The sequence below is a fragment of the Suncus etruscus genome, chromosome 13 (genome assembly GCF_024139225.1).
Source record: "Suncus etruscus isolate mSunEtr1 chromosome 13, mSunEtr1.pri.cur, whole genome shotgun sequence".
Taxonomy (NCBI): Eukaryota; Metazoa; Chordata; class Mammalia; order Eulipotyphla; family Soricidae; genus Suncus; species Suncus etruscus.
Window position 1 is genome coordinate 4743626 of NC_064860.1, and position 19862 is coordinate 4763487.

Below are 19862 nucleotides of genomic sequence, written 5' to 3' on the forward strand. Positions count from 1 at the left end.
AGAAAGAGAAAGAGAAAGAAAAAGAATGAAAGAAAGAAAGAAGAAAGAAAGAATGAAAGAGAAGAAAAGAAGAAGAAAGAAAAGAAAGGAAAGGAAGAAGGAAGAAGGAAGGAAGGAAGGAAGGAGGAAGGAAGGAAGGAAGGAAGGAAGGAAGGAAGGAAGGAAGGAAGGAAGGAAAAGAAAGAAAGAAAGAGGAAGGAAGAAAGGAAAGAAGGAAGAAGGAAGGAAGGAAGAAAAAAGAAAGGAAGGAAGAAAGAAAGACAGGAAAAAGGAAGAAAGAAAGAAAAAGAAGAAAGAAAAATGGAAAAAGAAAACTAAAGACCAATATCCCTGATAAACACAGATGCAAAGATACTAACAAAATTCTGGCAAATAGGATCCAACACCTCATCAAGAAGTTCATACACCATGACCAAGTAGGTTTAATTGCAGTAATGCAATGGTGGATTAACATACATAAATCCATTAACATAATACAACATACCAATGAAAAGAACAATAAAAACCATATGATTTATTAACAGATGCAGAGAAAGCATTCAATAAGGTCCAATACCCATTCATGATAAAAACTCTCAACAAGATGGGAATGAAAGGAACTTTTCTCAGTATAGTCAAGGTCATTTATCACTAGCCAATGACAAATATTATCAATGGGATCAAGTAAAAGCCTTTCCTCTACAATCATGTACAAGACAAGGCTGCTCCCTCTCATCACTCCTATTCAAAATAGTACTGAAATTACTTGCCATAACAATTAGGCAAGAAAAAGATATCAAGAACATTCAATCTACGGCCATGCCACCCTGAATGCGCCCACTCTCGTCTAATCTCGGAAGCTAAGCAGGGTCGGGACTGGTTAGTACTTGGATGGGAGACCACCTGGGAATACAGGGTGCTTGGAAGAAAAAAGAACATTCAAATAGGAAAGGAAGAAGTCAAGCTCTCATTGTTTGCAGATGACATGATACTATATTTAGAAAACTCTAAAGACTTTTCTAAAAAGCTTCTAGAAACAAGAGATTCATATAGCAAAGTGGCAGGCTACAAAATTAACACACACACACAAAAATCAATGAACTTCTATACAGGAATAATGATAGAGAAGAAATGGACATTAAAAAATAATCATAGGGACTTGAGTAATAAATAGCACAGTGGTAGAGCATTTGCTTTGCATACAGCTGACCCAGGAAGGTCCTGGCCTCGATCCCTGACATCCCAGATGGTCTCCCTAGCCAGGAGCGATTTCAGAGTGCATAGCCAGGAATAACCCCTGAGCATCACTGGGTGTGGCCCCAAAACTGCCCCCCCCAAAATATTCCATTCACATTAGTGCTACACAAACACAAATACCTTGGAATCAACTTATGTAAAGATGTAAAGGACCTATACAAAGACAACTACAAAACACTACTTCAAGAAATAAAAAAGGACACAATAAAATGTAGACACATACCCTGCTCAAGGATTGGGAGGATTAACTTAATTAAAATGGCAATACTCCTAAGACATTGTACAGATTTAATGCAATTCCTTTAAGGATAACCATGACATTCTTCAAAGAAGTGGATTAAACACTCCTGAAATTCATTTGGAACAATAAATACCCACAAACAGTTAAAGCAACCCTAGCAAAAAATAAGATGGGGGGCATCACTTTCCCCAACTTTAAATTGTAAAGCAAAGCAATTGACATTAATATAGCATGGAATTGGAATAAAGACAGACCATCAGATCAGTGGAATAGATTTGAGTATTCAGAGAGTGCTCCCCAGACATGCCATCAATTGATCTTTGATAAAGGGGGGAATAAATGCAAAATGGAGCAAGGAAAGCCTCTTCAACAAATAGTTCTTGGACAACTAGTCAGCCACATGCAAAACTACAAACTTGGAGCTCCATTTGACACCATAAGGTCAAATCCAAATGAATTAAAGACCTTGATATCAGACCCAGAACCATGAGGTATATAGAAGAATATGTAAAAAAAACACTCCATGACATTGAGACCAAAGGCATCTTCAAGAAGGAAACAGCACTTTTCAAACCAGTGTAAGTGAAGATAAATATATGGAATAGATATATATTAATATATATCCTGCACCTCAAAGGAAATAGTGACTAGGATACTCCCAGAACTGGACAAACTAGGCCACTCACAGAACTGGACAAACTATTCACCCAATACCCATTAGATAATGGACTAATATTTAAGCTATATCAAGTACTTACAGAAATTATCAAGAAAAAACATCTAACCCCATCAAAAATTGAGAAGAAATAAACAGACAATTTCTCAAAGAAGTAGAAATAGCAAAAAAGACACATGAAAAAATGCTCCACCTTATTAATCATAATGGAGATGCAAATCAAAACAACAAAGAATGAGGTACTATTATAATTCACAGAGACTGGAACACATTACAAAAAATAAAAACAAGCAGTTCTGGCAGGGATGTCAGGAGAAAGCAACTCTCGTTCACTGCTTTTGGGAATGCCATCTATTCTAGCCTTTATAGAAAACAATATGAAGATTCCTCAAGAAAAAAAAAAACAAATTAGAAATTAACTTCCCATGTGATCCAGCTATTCCACTTCTAGGGATATACCCTAGGAACACAAAAACGCAATACTAAAATAAAATGCCTTCTGCATACCTATGTTCAGTGCAGCACTATTTACAATAAGCCAGAATCTGGAAACAACCCAGATGCCCCACAAGAGAAGATTGGCTGGTACCAGAATGATAGCACAGTGGTAGGGTGTTTGCCTTGCAAGTGGCTGACCCGGGATGGACCACACCACTGAGTGTCACTGGGTGTGGCCCAAAAATCCAAAATCCAAAGAGAGGGAGGGAGGGAAGGAGAGAGAGAGAGAGAGAGAGAGAGAGAGAGAGAGAGAGAGAGAGAGAGAGAGGGAGAGAGAGAGGGAGAGAGAGAGAGAGAGAGAAAAGATTGGCTCAAAAATTGTTGTACATATACACAATGGTATACTATGCAGCCATCAAGAGATGGTCATAAAATTTTTCTGTACATAGATGGACATGGAAACTATTATTCTGATTGAAATAAGTCAGAGGGATAGAGATAGACAAAGAATAGTCTCACTTATCTGTGGAATTTAAGGGGGAAAAGATATTATTGTAACAATACCCAGAGACAATAGAGACGAGTGATGGAAGGACTGGCCCATAGTACAAAGCTTACCAAAAAGAATGGTGACTTCAGTTAGAGAAATAACTACATTGACAACCATCTTGACAATTGTAGCAAGTGAGAGAAATAGAATTCCTGTCTCGATTACAGGTAGGGGGCGAAGGGGGAGGGAGATGGGGGCCATTGATGGTTGGAACATTGCACTGGTGAAGAGGGTTTTTTTTTGTTTATAACTAAAACCCAACTGCAAACATGTTTGCAATCATGGTGCTTAAATAAATACATTAATTTAAAAACAAAAGAGATGATGAATCGGCTCTGGATCTACTGTGAATTCTGGAGAGACAAAGCTCTCTGAGAATACAGGTTATTCATGAACTGCGAGGCTCACTTCCTGAGAAACCAATGCTTTTATTTGTCCAAATCATTCAGATAGACTGCAGAATGTTGCTTACTCACCTGGCAAGGTAAGGCGACTTGTGGAGCTAGTACTCGGGGCTGGTGAACCATGTGAACGCTTCTTACTGCCTGAAAAGAGGAAAGGAATAGGATGAGGCAAAGCAGAATTGAGAAATTGTATATGATAAGGAACAATGTGAGGATGCTAAAACAATCCAAAAATGTGAGCCTGCATTCAATATAAAAGGAGAAATCTTGGACCTAAAATCAAAGATTTACGGGATTTTCCCTATGTTGTGTTTGTAGCTTTTATTTGCTCTTGGGCCTCAAACTGCTCACTTGATTTCTTTGAATATATGAGAAATATCCAAAGGACACATGAACTTGACCATACAGGTTTTGGTGCTTGTGAAGGCTCTGGAAGCAATCTCCAAAGAATAGCAAGAGATAATTATAATTATATATGGACATATATTGCATAAGAGTATTATGTATATGTATCTATACACATAGACATCCACTAATTCATTCATTTTTGACATCCAGAATGGGAAAACAGAGGGAAAAAAATCACAACTTGGCAACACAACACATCTGGCAGGAATGGCGAAAATTTCTCTTCATCAGAATATATGTAAGATTCAATGGTAATTTATTTCTGTACAAGTCCCTTGAGTTTCTATAAACAGTTCACAAAATATTTTACACTTTAGGTCCATCTTATGAGTTTTATTTGAGAAAAGTTTGCAGTCATTACAGTCATGGGTAGAGATAACCCCTAAGCAGACTGACATCACAGAATACAAGAACTTGAAATCAAAGACAAGTAGGTAAGCTTTCTTTAACCCAGAACCCCTGGTGATACATAAAGAAATAAACTTGGGATGGTGTTTGAAACACTCTTATTTTATTATTAAAGAGTAGGCAACCACAGTTAATTTTTGTTTCATTATTTTAGTAAGAGTAGTAGCAGCTTCAATAGTAGTGTTAATAGTAGAAAGAGTAAAAACAGAAAGCCAAAAGTAAGGTCAATCACCTCAGATCCACAAAACGTTTGTTAAAGGCTGTGAGAGAAGCTATGTGGCAGGGCCTTGCATCTCTGTTTTCTGTACAACCACTTTAGGTGTGGATAGGGAACTTAGAAAGAGAAAACGTGGTTAACTCCTTCAGAATCAAGCCCTATAAAAATCAAAGGTGTTTTTTTTTTTTTTTTTACAAACTTCACTTGAAGAATCCTTTCTGAATCTAGTCTGGGCCGACTTTCTGGGAAATGCAATCAGAAGTTTACAGAATGAGTCCCTTGGCTGAGTTTATCCATTGTTAGTCAAGTGAAGCTTCGCTCAACAAAGGGTAAATTGCCCTCTGTGGTCCCCTAGAGTATTTCAAGGGGGTTCTGAGTGAAAAAAACATTATCTAGAGTTCCACAGCAGCATGAGGTTAGAATGCCAAGCAGTAGGATTGCAAGGACAAAGGGAGAAAAAACAGTTATGTGAAAGTGCAGTGCTTGTTACTGATTTATATCCAGAGAAATATTTATTTATTTATTTGTTTGTTTGTTTATTTATTTATTTATTTATGAGTATGTGTATGTAAGAAAAACATGCATTCATTGTTGGGAGTTAGGCATTTTTAGGTCACAGGTTACATTAGACTCAACATAGGCATGTGAATGTACAGAGAATAAACAACACAGTCAGCTAGCTCAAGGCAGAAATGCCATCATCACAGCTTGTATGACTGGCAATATCTTTTGACAAATGAATAGCTCTCAGATGCTTTAAATCAATGTCTTTGGTTGTTACAGCTAATGGGCCACTGAATTTATCAAGAGTCTGAAGAATACAATAGTGATGGAAGTGATTGAAGTGCCTTGGGGACAAACACATATGTGCCAACTATTAGGCCTTGAAGTCTACCCTAACCCCCAGGAACTTGTAGCTTGACCTCAATTTCCCTTCTGCAAACTAGTGTTAGTATAGCCAAGCTTTTCTTCAAGAGTGTGCTGGGAAAGGGTGATTTACAAGCCCTTGAGAATGACAGCAGAACTATTAGTAATGGCCCAATAAAAGCAATGTGCTATTAAAACACCAGTAGATCCCATAGGGAAGATGCAGAAGCTGCAAGATTGAAAAGGGAAAAGTTTTTGCCAAACTATGGGGCACTTTTGATTTTTGCTTAGCACATTTCAAGCAGGCAATTCTACCAACATTTGGCTCAGGACAGAGGACACTGCCTGATGCCTCAAGACATTTCATTATTTGAATATCTTTAGAGTCTTGAAAAGAAGACATGAAGAGACAATGCTTGCCATGGAATTATCCAGAGTCAGCACAGTCCCAAACCTACCTGTAGTTCTCTAAGAAATGCTTTTAAATCATCTAGAAACAAGAACTGCATATTAAACACTGCGAAGAATACTTTTAGAATAGGGCTGTTTTTATTTTGAACAGAATTAAGCCAGTGAAGGAGGAGTCTACAATAAAGAGGCCCATACTATATGCAATTATTAACCTAGAAATTTGATTGATTCTAAGTTGTTACAAATAATTTTGCTCAAAAGGCCCCAATTTACACAAATGTAGTATAACAAATAATGAAACATGTAACTTGATTTTCCAATGGTAGACAGATGGTTAAGTTAAACTCTGTTAAGAGTCACACTATGAAATATGCTGTGATAATTATCCAAGTAATAATAGGTTTAAAAAGTTTTAATAACAGTTTTAAAAAATGGGGCAGTTATTTGGGGTCAGAGAGTACAAAGTTCAGTACAATATGTGTTCCTTAAGCCACCTCAAGAGTGACCCAGAGCACAAAGCTAAGAGTAAACCCTAAGTACCATGAAATTTAGACCCCAAACCAAACTAAACCAAAGAAAAGAGGGATAGTACTTATAACCTAGTGTGAGCAAATAATAATATAATAGTAAATATTTTGGTATATGGCCTCAGTGGTAAAATTGGGCAGCTAAACAGGTCTTAGGAAATAGAAAGAATGACAATCATAGAGTACTCTTGTGATATGACTTTTAACTGGTTTATTTTTTTTTTTTTTTGGTACTTTACTACACATTTTAGCAGGGCTCTTTCTAGCTAAAGACCTCTCCCCAGCAATACTTGACCAATAGGTCATCAATTCAGTGCTAGTTTAAAAGGATATAGTATAACCCAGTGGTGCTTGAGGGTCTCTAGGTCTGGTTCTATGCCCAGTGATCAAAAGGTGCCAGTGACTGAGCCCAGGTGGGATGCTAGGCACCTTAACCTCTATTCTATTTCTCCATCCCACTCCTCCCTACTTATTAAAAGGAGTACATTCTGCTTTGGTCTTTGTTTTCTAAGGGGAAAGAAATAAGTCTATCAGATTCACCGATGAGTGTAATAATCCAGCTAACATACTACAGTGGAATAATACAAGCAGGTGGGATGTTAACAATGAGGGGGTCCTTTTTATTTTCTAGTTTGAGGTGGGGTCATCCAGTATATAAATGACTTGTATGCCCACAAACAGAGCTAGTGACCAATGTATTGTCAGATTTGCTCTCTATTTCAATTTATATTTATTTGAGGGCACCATGTGGCTGTGCTCAGGACTTACTCTTGGCTCTGCACTTAGAGATCACTCCCCATGGTACTGAATCTGGGCTCAGCCACATGCAAGACCAGACTTTCCATACCTGCTATCCTATCTCATTGGCCCCTAAAGACTCCTTGCATTTTTGACTGGAGAGAAAGAAAATATTTCCAAATAGTCGACGAAAAAGAAAAAAATAAGGAAAGTTTGTAACTGCAAAACTATCTGTATAAATCCATAAAGCTGACTTAATCTTTGTCTATAAAACCCAGAGAAAAATTAAACACATGAGTGCTGGTAATCCCTGTGCTTCTTCAGCATTCTTAAAACACATCCACCTCAAAACTCACTGTCAGAAAGAATCTCTGAGATAGGATATACTGTGTGTATCTTCTAAGATACAGGCAAAGGCAGTTAGTGCCTGGAATTTATGTGCTGTCTGGAGAAATACAAAAGACACAGACAGTTGAGTGAGCTTGAACAACCTCACATCTGGCAAAGAAACATGAACAACAATGAACAGCAATCAAGAGAGAGAGAGATAACAGCCTCATTATTTTATTTAAATTTCAATCAAACAGGTCAACTCAATATTTTTATTTGGGTAATTCAATGAACATACACGTACTTATTCATTACTAGACGCTGGGGGTAATTACATTGAGGGATGTCAGTCTTTTCTGTGCAGCAGTGATTTACAATAGACACACCTTGAATTAATTGATAGTGGTTTAGCATATTCTACTTGACATGAATCCTTGTAATTAGTTTGGCATTTAGAGATATGGTGCTATGATATCTGAATAGTCTATATAGACAAAACTGCATAGTAAAATACAAAATATTATTTTGTCCAGAATGGAGCTTATTCTTTTGCCCAACAATATTTTTTTTTTTTTTTTTTTTTTTTTTTTTTTTTTTTTTTTTGGGCCACACCCGTTTGACGCTCAGGGGTTACTCCTGGCTATGTGCTCAGAAATAGCCCCTGGCTTGGGGGGACCATATGGGACGCCGGGGGATCGAACCGCGGTCCGTTCCTTGGTAGCGCTTACAAGGCAGACACCTTATCTCTAGCGCCACCTTCCCGGCCCCACCCAACAATATTTTAATATACATTGGAATTCACATTTTTTTCTACTAGAAACAGTTTTGACATCATAAAAGTATATATTCCACCAATGCAGTAAAATAGACTGTTCATTTGATCGATTTCCTTTCAGGAAGAATATTTTCAGAACACACCCAGAAATCCATTTCTTGTTCCTTCAAAACATTATTTATTTCGCTTGATTGGGATTGGGATTTGGATATTTTATTTTATTTTATTCTTTTTCTTAAGCTTTATAAACATTTTTAATATTACTCTAGATATCTCTCAAAAAGCACACAGAAATCACAGTCAAATTTAAGGCTGATGAGATGACCTGATATATCCACTCACGTATGGCAAGTGCCCTTGGTAAGAAAATCTATAGACCAATGATGATGACATTGAATATTTCAGGAGAAAATCTCTGTAACAACAAAATTGCTACCCAGTATATATAGGAAAATAATAAGAGCATTGGATTAGCTCCAAAGAAGCTAAGCTTTCCTCAGAGAATAGGTCTCTCTTGAAGATTTTATTTTTACTATATACTTTGCTCCTCCTCATCTACTCTTGTATTTCCTCATATAGATTATATTAGAATAGAACACTGTTGCTTTATTCTACTACTTTGCATTTTCACGTGCTAAAAGATGCTACAAACAAAATGATTTGCCTAGACAGAGGCAAAATGAGGAATCTACAAAGGGCAGGAGAATGAGGGAAGCAATAGAAAGGAAAGGACAGGGACCAGAATGAGCACAGCAGTAGGGCATTCAGCTTGCATGCGGCATACCTGGAATGAACACAGGCTCTATCCCCAGCATCCCTTATGATCCCCTGATCCTGCCAGGAGCAATTTCTGAGCGCAGAGCCAGGAGTAACCCCTGATCACTGCCAGGTGCGGCCCAAAACAAAACAAACAAAAACACCCAAAACACTTAAAAAAAGAGTAGGAAAGGAAAGGATTTTTAAATTAGGTAGGGTAGGAGGTAAGGCTATATATTTACTAGGCAGCAGAGCTGTTTAAAACTGAGTTCTACAAATAAAAATAGCAATTATTTAAAAAAATTTGACAGCATATAAAATTGTATTAAAGTATTGTTAAAGCAAGACAGAAAGGAAAATGTAAAATCTACAGAGCTAGAATCAATTGAGAAGGCCTATGGTTGTACAGAGCTAGAATCAATTGAGAAGGCCTATGGTTGTAGAGTTTTACTACAAATTTCTATATTTGAACAAAACCTTTTTTTTTAACATCCCAGATAAATCCATTCAAAGACAAGGACCATATTACCCAAATTCATTCTCCTGTAATAGGTATAATAGAGAAGTAAATATACAACCATGTGCACATTTAAAGACCATTTCATAGTCACGGTTGTAAAAAGCTTATTTTCCCTCCAAGGGACAAAAATTACATTGTATATTTTAAAATTAATTTTGGTTTTGGTCATAGGCTTTAAATGAGTTTTCCTGCATCACAACGTCACCCAGTAATGCTCTCTGGGTCTAGAAGTCACATCCCATGGAAATACCTCGGTGGAGAGGCCTGAAACACACTGATCTGCTATATATAGTGTTTGTTCCTGTTGAAGGCAGGACATTCCTACAGGATGCCTGGTAAGGACACCCTGAGAGCTGAGAAGACCCACTCGGTTCCTCTGTGTTCTTTTTTTTCTTCACCAGAGAGTAATCTGTGGCTGCGTCCAAGTTCCTTTACCAAAGCCAGCCACTGTCTGTTATCAATTCATTTGTGCTTGGGGATAGAAACTAGAATAAATGTGAAGTACAAAGGGTAAATCCAGTTGCCTCTGAGAAATCCCCTAAAAGGGCATGAAGCAAGGAACATTATTTACAGATCAGGAATTATTATCATGATTCTTGCAAACCACTTCTATTATGTCTCATGTTGTCTAGGGTAAAACCAGCACCTTCCTTCAATGAAACAATTTTGATTTTATACACACTTTGCTAGGGTATCGCACAATGGTTTACAAATGCCCACCAAGATCATTCAGAAACCTATACTCCATTTTTCTGACCACCTTGACTGAAATTAAAGTCTGATACCCTGACTAGTCCTGTTACCATTGTAACTCACATATCACCTCTTTGTCCATCAGTGCCTTTGTTGAAAGGCATCTTCAAAGGTTGAAGCATAGCTCTGACAGTAATGGGTCTCTTGATTCCAACATAATATTTCACATAAAAATGATGTGGCTCATTCTAATCTGAATTAAATTCATTTTCCAAGAGACAATGAAGTTTATAGTCAAGGGTTTCTATCGATGAATAGCAATGCTTGCTTTAATTTATTCATGCATGCAATCAAATATAATATTGTTCTAGTACTTTAATGTCCTATTTTTCTGTAGTCCAGCACCATACAAGCCATAATATTCACAATACAAAACAATGATTTCCTTTACTTTATGAAGAAGTTCTACTATTTGCTCCAATGAACCCTTTTGTATTTTAAAAGTTTTCCACTTGAGTTATAAGTAAATCCATTGGTATTTCTTGCAGTTTTTCTTGTCATCATCCTTCTTGGAAAAATGCTTCCAGAAAAATTCTGCTTTGTTTTTCCTAAATCTAAGCGCTGAAGGCAAGTCTAGATATTTTTTTCATCAACAGAGTTCTAACAGTGTATCCCAAATTACCTACAGCTTCTCATTCTTTGTGAATAAACAGTACATTACATCCACATATACTTAAGTCTTTGGGGATCTGTTTAGAGAGAAATTTGCATATTGTCTGCACTCCTTTGGGGACAGTAAATTCGAGGACCATATTTTTGCCTGTGTTTCCTGAATGTGGGTTGAGTGTTAGGTACTTTGTTAGACCCAGGCTGCTGTTACCAGGGAGAACTGTGGAGCTTGTGGAATCAGAGCAAAGTGCCCAATTGTATAAAAAACAAAGTTACCTTGATTTCCTCTACCCCCTTTGTTTGGAACATTTTCTACATAACACATAGGTTTTCATCTCAGAATAACTTCTCCATCTCACTGTGAAAGGCTTTTTCATTTGTTCTTGCCCCATATTACACGGGCATGTCATATAGTAATTGATATTATATAAGCTTCTGCTCAAACACTAAGAATAGAAGAAGGTAGATTGCACCTTCTATCAATGGCAAAGTTATCTATAAAAGAACTGATCGTAGGACTATAGCCTTACTCACAAACTACAGATTGAAAAAATTGCTTTCCATATTATTATCCTCATGTTGACTCACTTTCTGTGAGAATTTCACTCTTATTTTTCACAGTAACAAAAGGACTAGTTCCAGGTGGGAAATAGAATAAAATAGCTTTACATTCTGCAAATGAAAAGAACAGGTGCACTAGGGTTTTATTTGGCTTTCAGATGTTAGGTAATGTTTTATTATTTAAGTAGATTGGGGACTTCATGGGATTCTCTCAGATGTATCCAATAGTTCTTTTTTTTTTCTTTTGGTTTTGGGGCCACACCTGGTGATGCTCAGAGGTTATTCTTGACTATGCACTCAGAAATCACTCCTGGTTTGGGGGACCATATGGAATGCCAGGGAATCGAACCATGGTCTGTCCTAGGTTAGTGATGCAAGCAAATGTCCTACTGCTTGCACCACTGCTTTGGCCCCTAATAGTTCTTTTTTCACTCCAAGAATAAAATGGACAATGGAAAAAATCCCCTAAAATGTAACAGGTCGGAAATGAATCTCTTGTTTGTTGACATTGCTAGCAGGGCCATAATCTGAGAAAAGTTGATATGGATAGGATATGGATGGACTCTTCCTCTGAAACAGGCTGCAGAGACAAAACTTGGGCATTAGAGCTCTTTGGTGATATGAGAACTCAGTTGCTAAATCCATTCATCCATTTCCATGAAAGAACATTTGGAACTTGTGTTTGAGTAGTGATGGGAATGTCCCTAGTGCTTTTCCCACATAGCATTAATTCTTTAACTCTGGGGTATAGGCCTTTACTTTTTCTGGGACTGTTTAACATGCCATTAAAAGGCCATAATTTGTGTTGTAGAAAGATGTGCCATACAATTATTCTGTTAGAGGATCTACTTCAAGAGAATGAGCCATAAAAAATGAGCTACAGGTCTAGAAATATTGTTCTTCCAGTACTCACTGGGAATATCAGTCTTAATGTTTCATCAGTCTTAGTATAATTCAGACTTTTTAAAAAAAAATAGAGGACTTCCATTTTACACAATGTGCTGTCAAAATACTTTCTGAGAATTAAAAAAAAAAAACACAAAAGACTGACATGGAGATTTTGTTTTCTCACATTGAGATGTAATGTCAGAGTTCCATACTGAAGAACATTCTCTTCATATTCTTTTTCATCTCATGAATGAATTAAAGTGAATGCAAAAAACAAGGTCACTTTTAGTGGTGCTAGAAAAAAATGGCTTATTTCTATTTCCCTTTCAAACATTCTTTAGTCGTGTTTGACAAAATATAAAAGGGAAATGGATTTTATATTGTGACTGGCTATAAAGAAGTGAGTCCAAATAGAATTGAGGTAAAAGAATCAGGCTCACACGTTAAGATCTGGCATGCACTTGCTGGATTCCATTCCTAACACATTCACTCTCTTTCATAACTATCCTTAGGTTCGCCAGACTGCGTGCAGGCCAGAGGCATATTTTCTATGACCAGCATAGAACATTTTCAAGTTTCTGATTTAGTCACCAATATATTAACATCTGAAAAGAGCTTCAATAAACTACTAGGTCTTGGGCCCGGAGAGATATCACATCGGCGTTTGCCTTGCAAGCAGCCGATCCAGGACCAAAGGTGGTTGGTTTGAATCCCAGTGTCCCATATGGTCCCCCGTGCCTGCCAGGAGCTATTTCTGAGCAGACAGCCAGGAGTAACCCCTGAGCATCGCCGGGTGTGGCCCAAAAACCAAAAAAAAAAAAAAAAAAAAACACACATTAAAAAAAAAAAACAACTAGGTCTTTACAAACCCCTTTCTACAGGGTACTGATCTGTAACTGACTACCAAAGGCCACTTTTAGTCAACATACTAAACACCATCCCACTTGCTCCTCTCACTCTGAATAGCCACTATTACCATCATGCTATTATTCTTATGAACATCACTACAGTTATAGTTTGGAAGGCAAGTTGGGGAAGGGCAACAGAAAAATAATGTGCTATGACAAAGCAAAACATCAAGTTCTTCAAAGCGCTCTTCAAATATTCATTTGCATTCTGTATAACAGATGTCTTCTGAACATTCATCCAGACAGAAGTCATTGTAAACCACTGACATCATCTCCTTTCTGGCTGAAGACACGCACATTTTTATTACTCATGAAATATTCAAAAATTTGTTTTTACTTTTGGGACTTTTAGTAGAAATTAAAATTGTAATAATTAAGACACAACCTAACCCATTCTCTTCCAACTAATAACCCCTTTCCATCACCTGCATTTTTTTGTTTATTTGTTCGGGAGCTACACCTGGTGATGATCAGGGTCAATCCATGCTCTGCACTCTAAAATTACTCCTGGAGGTACTGAAGCAACTATAATGAAATGTCAGGGATAGAGCCAGGGTCAGCTGTGTGCAAGGCAAGTGCTCTACCCACCATACTATCACTCAAGAATCCTGATATGATTTACTCAAAGTTTTATCCATGAGTGACAACCACATCCAGCAGTGCTCAAGGCTTGGTCATGGCTCTGCACTTAGAAATCACTCCTAAAGGGATCAGGAGACCCCATATAGGATGCAGTGGACTGAACCAGTGTCAGCCACATGTAAAGCAAATGCCTGGCCCACTGTACCATCACCCCCACCCTAAATCACAACCACGTTGAAGAATTTGGCTATAGTCAAATCACACCATTTAGATCCATAAAATTACACTTTACTTGTATTCCACTGGATCCCAGTCTTTATAAATTTTTATTTTTTTCATAGGCTATATCTTTTTTCTCCTTTATACTACAGTTGTAAGCCTTATTTTTCATTTGTGCTATTAATTTCTTACCTAAATTTTTTCTAAAGGCTCATTATAATGAAAAAAAATGATCTGATATATTTTCAGATTAACACTTTCTTGAATGGAATGATTAAATGAACCAATTATACCCAAAAAAAACAAGTTCAACTAATGGTACAAGTTCCAGAAACCACATAATTTTGAATATTCTCAGCAAAACAATAGGTTTTGAATAGTATGGATAACAGAAAAACATTCAGGCTCATATAACTAAATTGAAGAATAATTCTGACACCAAAGATTCCTATAATATAATCTCTCTTTAATTAAATTATAATTTCAAAACCAAAAATATCATATTATATAAATGGAACAAAAAGTGTTTAAAATAAATTTTAAATCTGAGAGGAAACTGGAGACAAAGAATTTTCCTGACTCAGGAAAGGAACTACCTGAGACTGGAGTCCTCATTTCTGGCTATGATGAATATCAGCCTGGCTCTCTCCATCAGCAGCAGCCAGCAGAGAGGAACAACAGGGAACAAAATGGTATTGACAGTGATAACATGGCGATTACTGTGTGTGTGGCCTTTCAGAACTCTCTCATCATATCCAGGATGTCCATTCTCATGAGGCCAGACAGGTTGCCTTAAAAGCTAGGGCATTAGCAGTGGATTTTGAGGAAGCCCCTTCATGATTTTTTTCAGTTTGCCTCCTCACCTCCCAAAAAAGAAAGAAAGAAATCAAGTTGTTTTGATTAGGGGAAATCTCCCAGGATTCTAAGACCCCCCAAGCCAATACCCAGGGTCTCAGTGCCGAGGGGATGGCATGAAAAAAGGCAAAGTGTAGGGATTTGTTTTTGAAAGCTGTACATCTTCCCCAGATAGGGAATCTCTGTGGAAGAAGAATGAAGAAGCTCAGCTAAAATGATGCATGACATTGTGGCAGCCTCTCTTATTGTATATGAGGTGTACTCTTTTTTTACTCTTCTGAATCTGAAAAAAAGAAAAAGAAAAAGAAAAGTGTCAATTCTGCCTTTCCCCCTTTCTCCACCCTCCAGATCTGAGGAGAAGAAAATTTGAGGAAAAAAAAGAAGAAATGGATCAGTGTAAATTATTTCTGGTTTCAGTTATTGTATCTATTGTAACAAGATCATTATATTCCCCAAGGGAAAAATTCAGTTACATTCCAATCTTGGTAGTTGATCTACACTGGATTATGAAACATCTACTTCAAGCAATATATATATATTAGGAATCTTATTTGTGACTAGATACAAAGTTACCTGGCATTTTCCTCAGGGGGGTCAATGAAAAAAAATAGATTCATCTATTCCAATCACTTTCTACCCCCCCCCAAAAAAAAACCCTTCTTTCTTCAGAATTCTCATCTAAACATCAAAATGGCAGAATATTTGTTTTGTTTTGTAATAAATGGGGTTTTGAGCCATTCTTGGCTCTGCACTAAGGAATTACTCCTGCCAGTGCTCAGGGACCATATGGAATGCTAGGAATTAAACCTGAGTTGTGTGCAAAGCAAACTGTACTATAACCCTGAACCATTGGACAGCATTTTTAAAACAATATAAATACAAAAAACATTATGCTTTTGCTTCCTCAGAAGTGATTTTTATGTTGCCATGCTTAATAGAAAAGGTCCTCTTACTCTGAATTTCAAAGAGATAAATAAATTTTAATTTTCCAAGCTTAAACTTCCAGAAAAATAACAATGTCCATAAAAGTGATGCCAATAGTCATTAGAGGATCAGGTAAGTTTTATATTCTCCTCAAAAAGACTTTGTTAAAACTAGGCAGCACACTAATGGAGAGATAGGGGAGCTCTTTCTGATAGGTAAGATCAATTCTCATTTTTCTCTGGGCCTTTGACCCAGATCTCCTGCTATTCCCTTTTCTTCATTCTAGTATTGGGAATCATCATCGTCCATTAGCACCTTCACCCATTTGGAAAAAAAAAAAAAAACCTTCTGAGGAGTTCTTTCTTGATCCACCTTGAGACATCAACAGCCTGCTGCCCTGGTAACCATCAGCCAATGCCCCTCCTAAGAGGAACTGCACATATTTGAGCTTTAACGGAACAAGGCCTCACCCTGCCACAGGCTATCTCTCTACATACCATAAGGATGTTGGCTATAGTGACTGATAGCAAAGGGGATCTGGAATAGTTCAGGAATTGAGCCATTTTCTGTTTACATTATTGGTTGGTTTGAATTGTAACACTTGTGTAAACCTATGAAATGTTTTGAGTTTGAAGCCTCATTATCATATGAATTCCCATAAGGATCTGGGAATTCCAAGGTTAGGGATTCCACTGCCAACCTTCTGAGTCAGAAGACAGTGGACCCCAGAGCTCTGGACGAATAAATCTGGAGTTGCTGATTGCACCTCTGAAGGTTCGTGGTCTTTATTTGAGGAGGTGGTCTTTCCCGGACCCTGGGTTCTCTGGACCTTGGGCTTCCCCGGGATCCTGGGCTTTCCCAGACCCTTTTTTACATCATGAAGATGTCTTTCCTTTAGGGTGGGTGGCTGATTAGAAACTCCTGTGAAATATCTCACAATAAAATTCATGTTATGGAACTGACATTCTGCTTCCTTTATACCATTTAATTGGTCTATAGATGATTCTCCCTTCTGCTGCGAGTGTATATAGTAAAACCTTTTACTTCCTAAAGTAACGATTTTTATAGACAAATATTACCTTAATTAAATTTCTCTTTACCTGGAAAAAACTCAGTACCAAAACAGAAACTTTTTTTTCTCTGTTTTTAAAATGTCCTTGCAGCTTCTGCTTTTTGGGACATGTCTAAATGACCTTGAGTACCTGTTAACTACCTTTTCCCTCAGAATTAAATTTGAAAAGGTTTGTCCAGGATGTAGCTTTGGGCTTTTGGACTTTTACCAGGAAAAGAATTGCATCTTTTAAAGACAAAATTTGTCTCCTTCATTTATTTGTTCCTTAAACAATAAAACCTCACCCATTAAAAATAGAAAGCATGATAGAGAAACTCAGCTCCTTGCTAATCCCTAATTTACATCTGAGGCCAATTGGACAGAAACTGCTTTCAGATGTCAAAATTAACCTTCCCCCTTTTAACTCAGGACATTTACTTAATGCAGATCTATTCAGGTCTGCATACCACTGTAGCCAGGTGAAATATTTTGTAAATTAAACAATGTATGCTGATAATATTTCTGTTTACTGAAAAGTATCTGTGCTTTGTTAATGTGAGCATTCTTTTCATACCTGTGACAGGCAAAAATACACCATATATACCCGTGGTCCCACACACTAAATAAAGAACACACTGTTCTCTATGTGAATTGTGTGGTCTCTCATCTCTTCATATTTTGCTGTTCGTGTCACCCACTCTCCTCAAGGGAACTCAAAGAAGCTCTCTAATGCAGTCGGACCCCAAAGCTAGCTGCGGCAAATAGATCTTTCATATTCCATTGCAATTCTGCTTCTGGATATTTCGTCAATGGAATTAAAATTTGAAAAGATATATTAATTTCTATCTTCACTCTATTTACATATAGCAACAATATGGAAACAACCTAAATGCCCATGGTCATATGAATGAATGAAAATGGTGTGGTCTAATAGGCAATGCAAAAGGAAAAATAAATTTTTGCCATCTGCAACAGCTTGAAGCTAAGTGATATATCAGATTATAAAAAAATATTAGGGCCAGAGAGATAGTATAGTGAATAAGGTATTTGCCTTGCACCCTGCCAACCTGGTTTTGATCTATAACATCACATGTGGTCCCCAAACCCTCTACAGGAGTGATTACTGAGCACAGAACCAGGAGTAAGCCTGAGCACTAATGAATCTGGCCTCCCAACCCAAAAGAATAAATTTGATATGAGTTCACTCATACGTGGAATATAAGAAACAAAACAATGGACAAAACAAAACAAAGTCTTTGATGTAAAGAAGAGATTAGTGGTTACCAGAGGGAAAGTGGACTGAGATGGGTAAAGGGGTCAACGCTCTGGTAATGGGTAGAAACTAGACTTTAAGTGGTGATCAAAGTATTGTATATTTGGATGCTGAATCATAACATACTCCTGAAATATATACATATTATAAGCCAAGGCTACCTTGATAAAACCCTATTTTTAAAAGACACATTCCATGTAAAGCAGGGGTCCTCAAACTTTTTAAACAGGGGGCCAGTTCACTGTCCCTCAGACCATTGGAGGGTCTGACTCTAGTAAAAAACAAAACTTATGAACGAATTCTTATGCACACTGCATATATCTTATTTTGCAATGAAGAAACAAAACAGATACAAATACAAAATGTGGCCCGCGGGCCATAGTTTGAGGACTACTGATGTAAAGAAACAACTCCACTTGCTAATATTTTTCTGTTGTAAATTCCCCAGAGGAAACCCACACTCCAGGCAGTTTTGATAGAATTTGTAAATCACCTCTGTTCATTCTTACTCCATACTACTTCCTGTCAATATCAAATACTCTGCTCTGTGTTGATATTGTTGACAACTTAAATGAAAATTTATAACCATTTTACACTAAAATTGGGCAAGACCTTAAGAAGTATCAAAAGATGATGGGATGAACAGATAGAAGAGCAGTTGTCTCACATTTGGTCAACCAAGGTTAGATCCCTAGTATCTCATATTTTTCCCACTGTTGGAGTGATCCCTGAGTGCAAAGCCAGGAGTGAGAACTGAGTATAGCTGTGGGTGACCCCAAAATGATTATAATAAAAAGTATAAACAAATGAAGACTGAAAGAGGGGTAAAGAAGGGTTAGAGTGATGGTAGAAAGAGCTAGAACATGTGCATTGCAGGTTCTAGGCCACTTGAATTGGATCCCTGGCACGTCATGGAACCCTGAGCATTGCTAAGTTATCATTAGTTCTCAGAACCACTGAGCCCTCAGAGTGAACTGTAAGGCCTGAAAAAGTCAGTCAAAGTATCACCAGCATTGCCCGTGAGCTTCCAGAGCACTTTTGGAGGTATTCTCCCTTGCCAAAAAAGAGGACCTAAAGAGAAATGTCAAAAGCCACTTTGGATTTAATTAAGGTACTCAGCTGCTTTCATTATGGCTGTTTTAATTCATAGCAGTTGTAAATCTATGCAGGTATTTTGGAAGCCACAACAAGCAATTTAACTCATCAACCTTTCTAGGAACATTTGATAAACCAAATAGAAGTAGTATTTGGCAATGCGGAAAAATTATAGAAACTATCTAAGCAAAAGGTCCAGAAACAACAGAATATCAGATAAGGAATTGTCATGTATGCAGATGACCGAGGTTCAATCCTTGGCTTTCTATATGATTCCTCAAGAACACCAGCATTCCATTGTATGATAATCACCAGCACTCCATAGGGTACCCCTAATGTTATAAGCAAGATTCATGCCCTGAGCATCGACCAAAATTGTCTCATATTTCACTGAATCCAGCACGCACGTGATCACAAAACTTAGCACAAAGAATGCAAAGAGCAAAGAGGTTCTTCAACTGAAACTGCATTTCCAAAACAGAAGGAGATGTCAAAGCAATATTGCCTTGTGTATTCCATTTTTGTCCAATTACTTAGAGTTAAGTGCAGAGCCTATAAAATCAACTCTGCTTTAAAGAAAATGTCTTTAAAGCATAAAGATTTAAGCAAAAGATTAAAGTTAACACGATTTGCTTCTAATAA

General features: G+C 37.3%; 1 protein-coding gene across 1 annotated transcript in view; it reads right to left on the reverse strand.

The window, feature by feature from the left end:
* The window catches only part of PDE1C (phosphodiesterase 1C), a 266847-nt gene that overhangs the window by 25208 nt on the left and 221777 nt on the right, over nucleotides 1-19862 (reverse strand). Inside the window, exon 17 of the mRNA XM_049785275.1 lies at nucleotides 3618-3686. Within this exon, the coding sequence (XP_049641232.1) occupies nucleotides 3618-3686 (69 nt within the window). The remainder of the gene's footprint in view (nucleotides 1-3617; nucleotides 3687-19862) is intronic.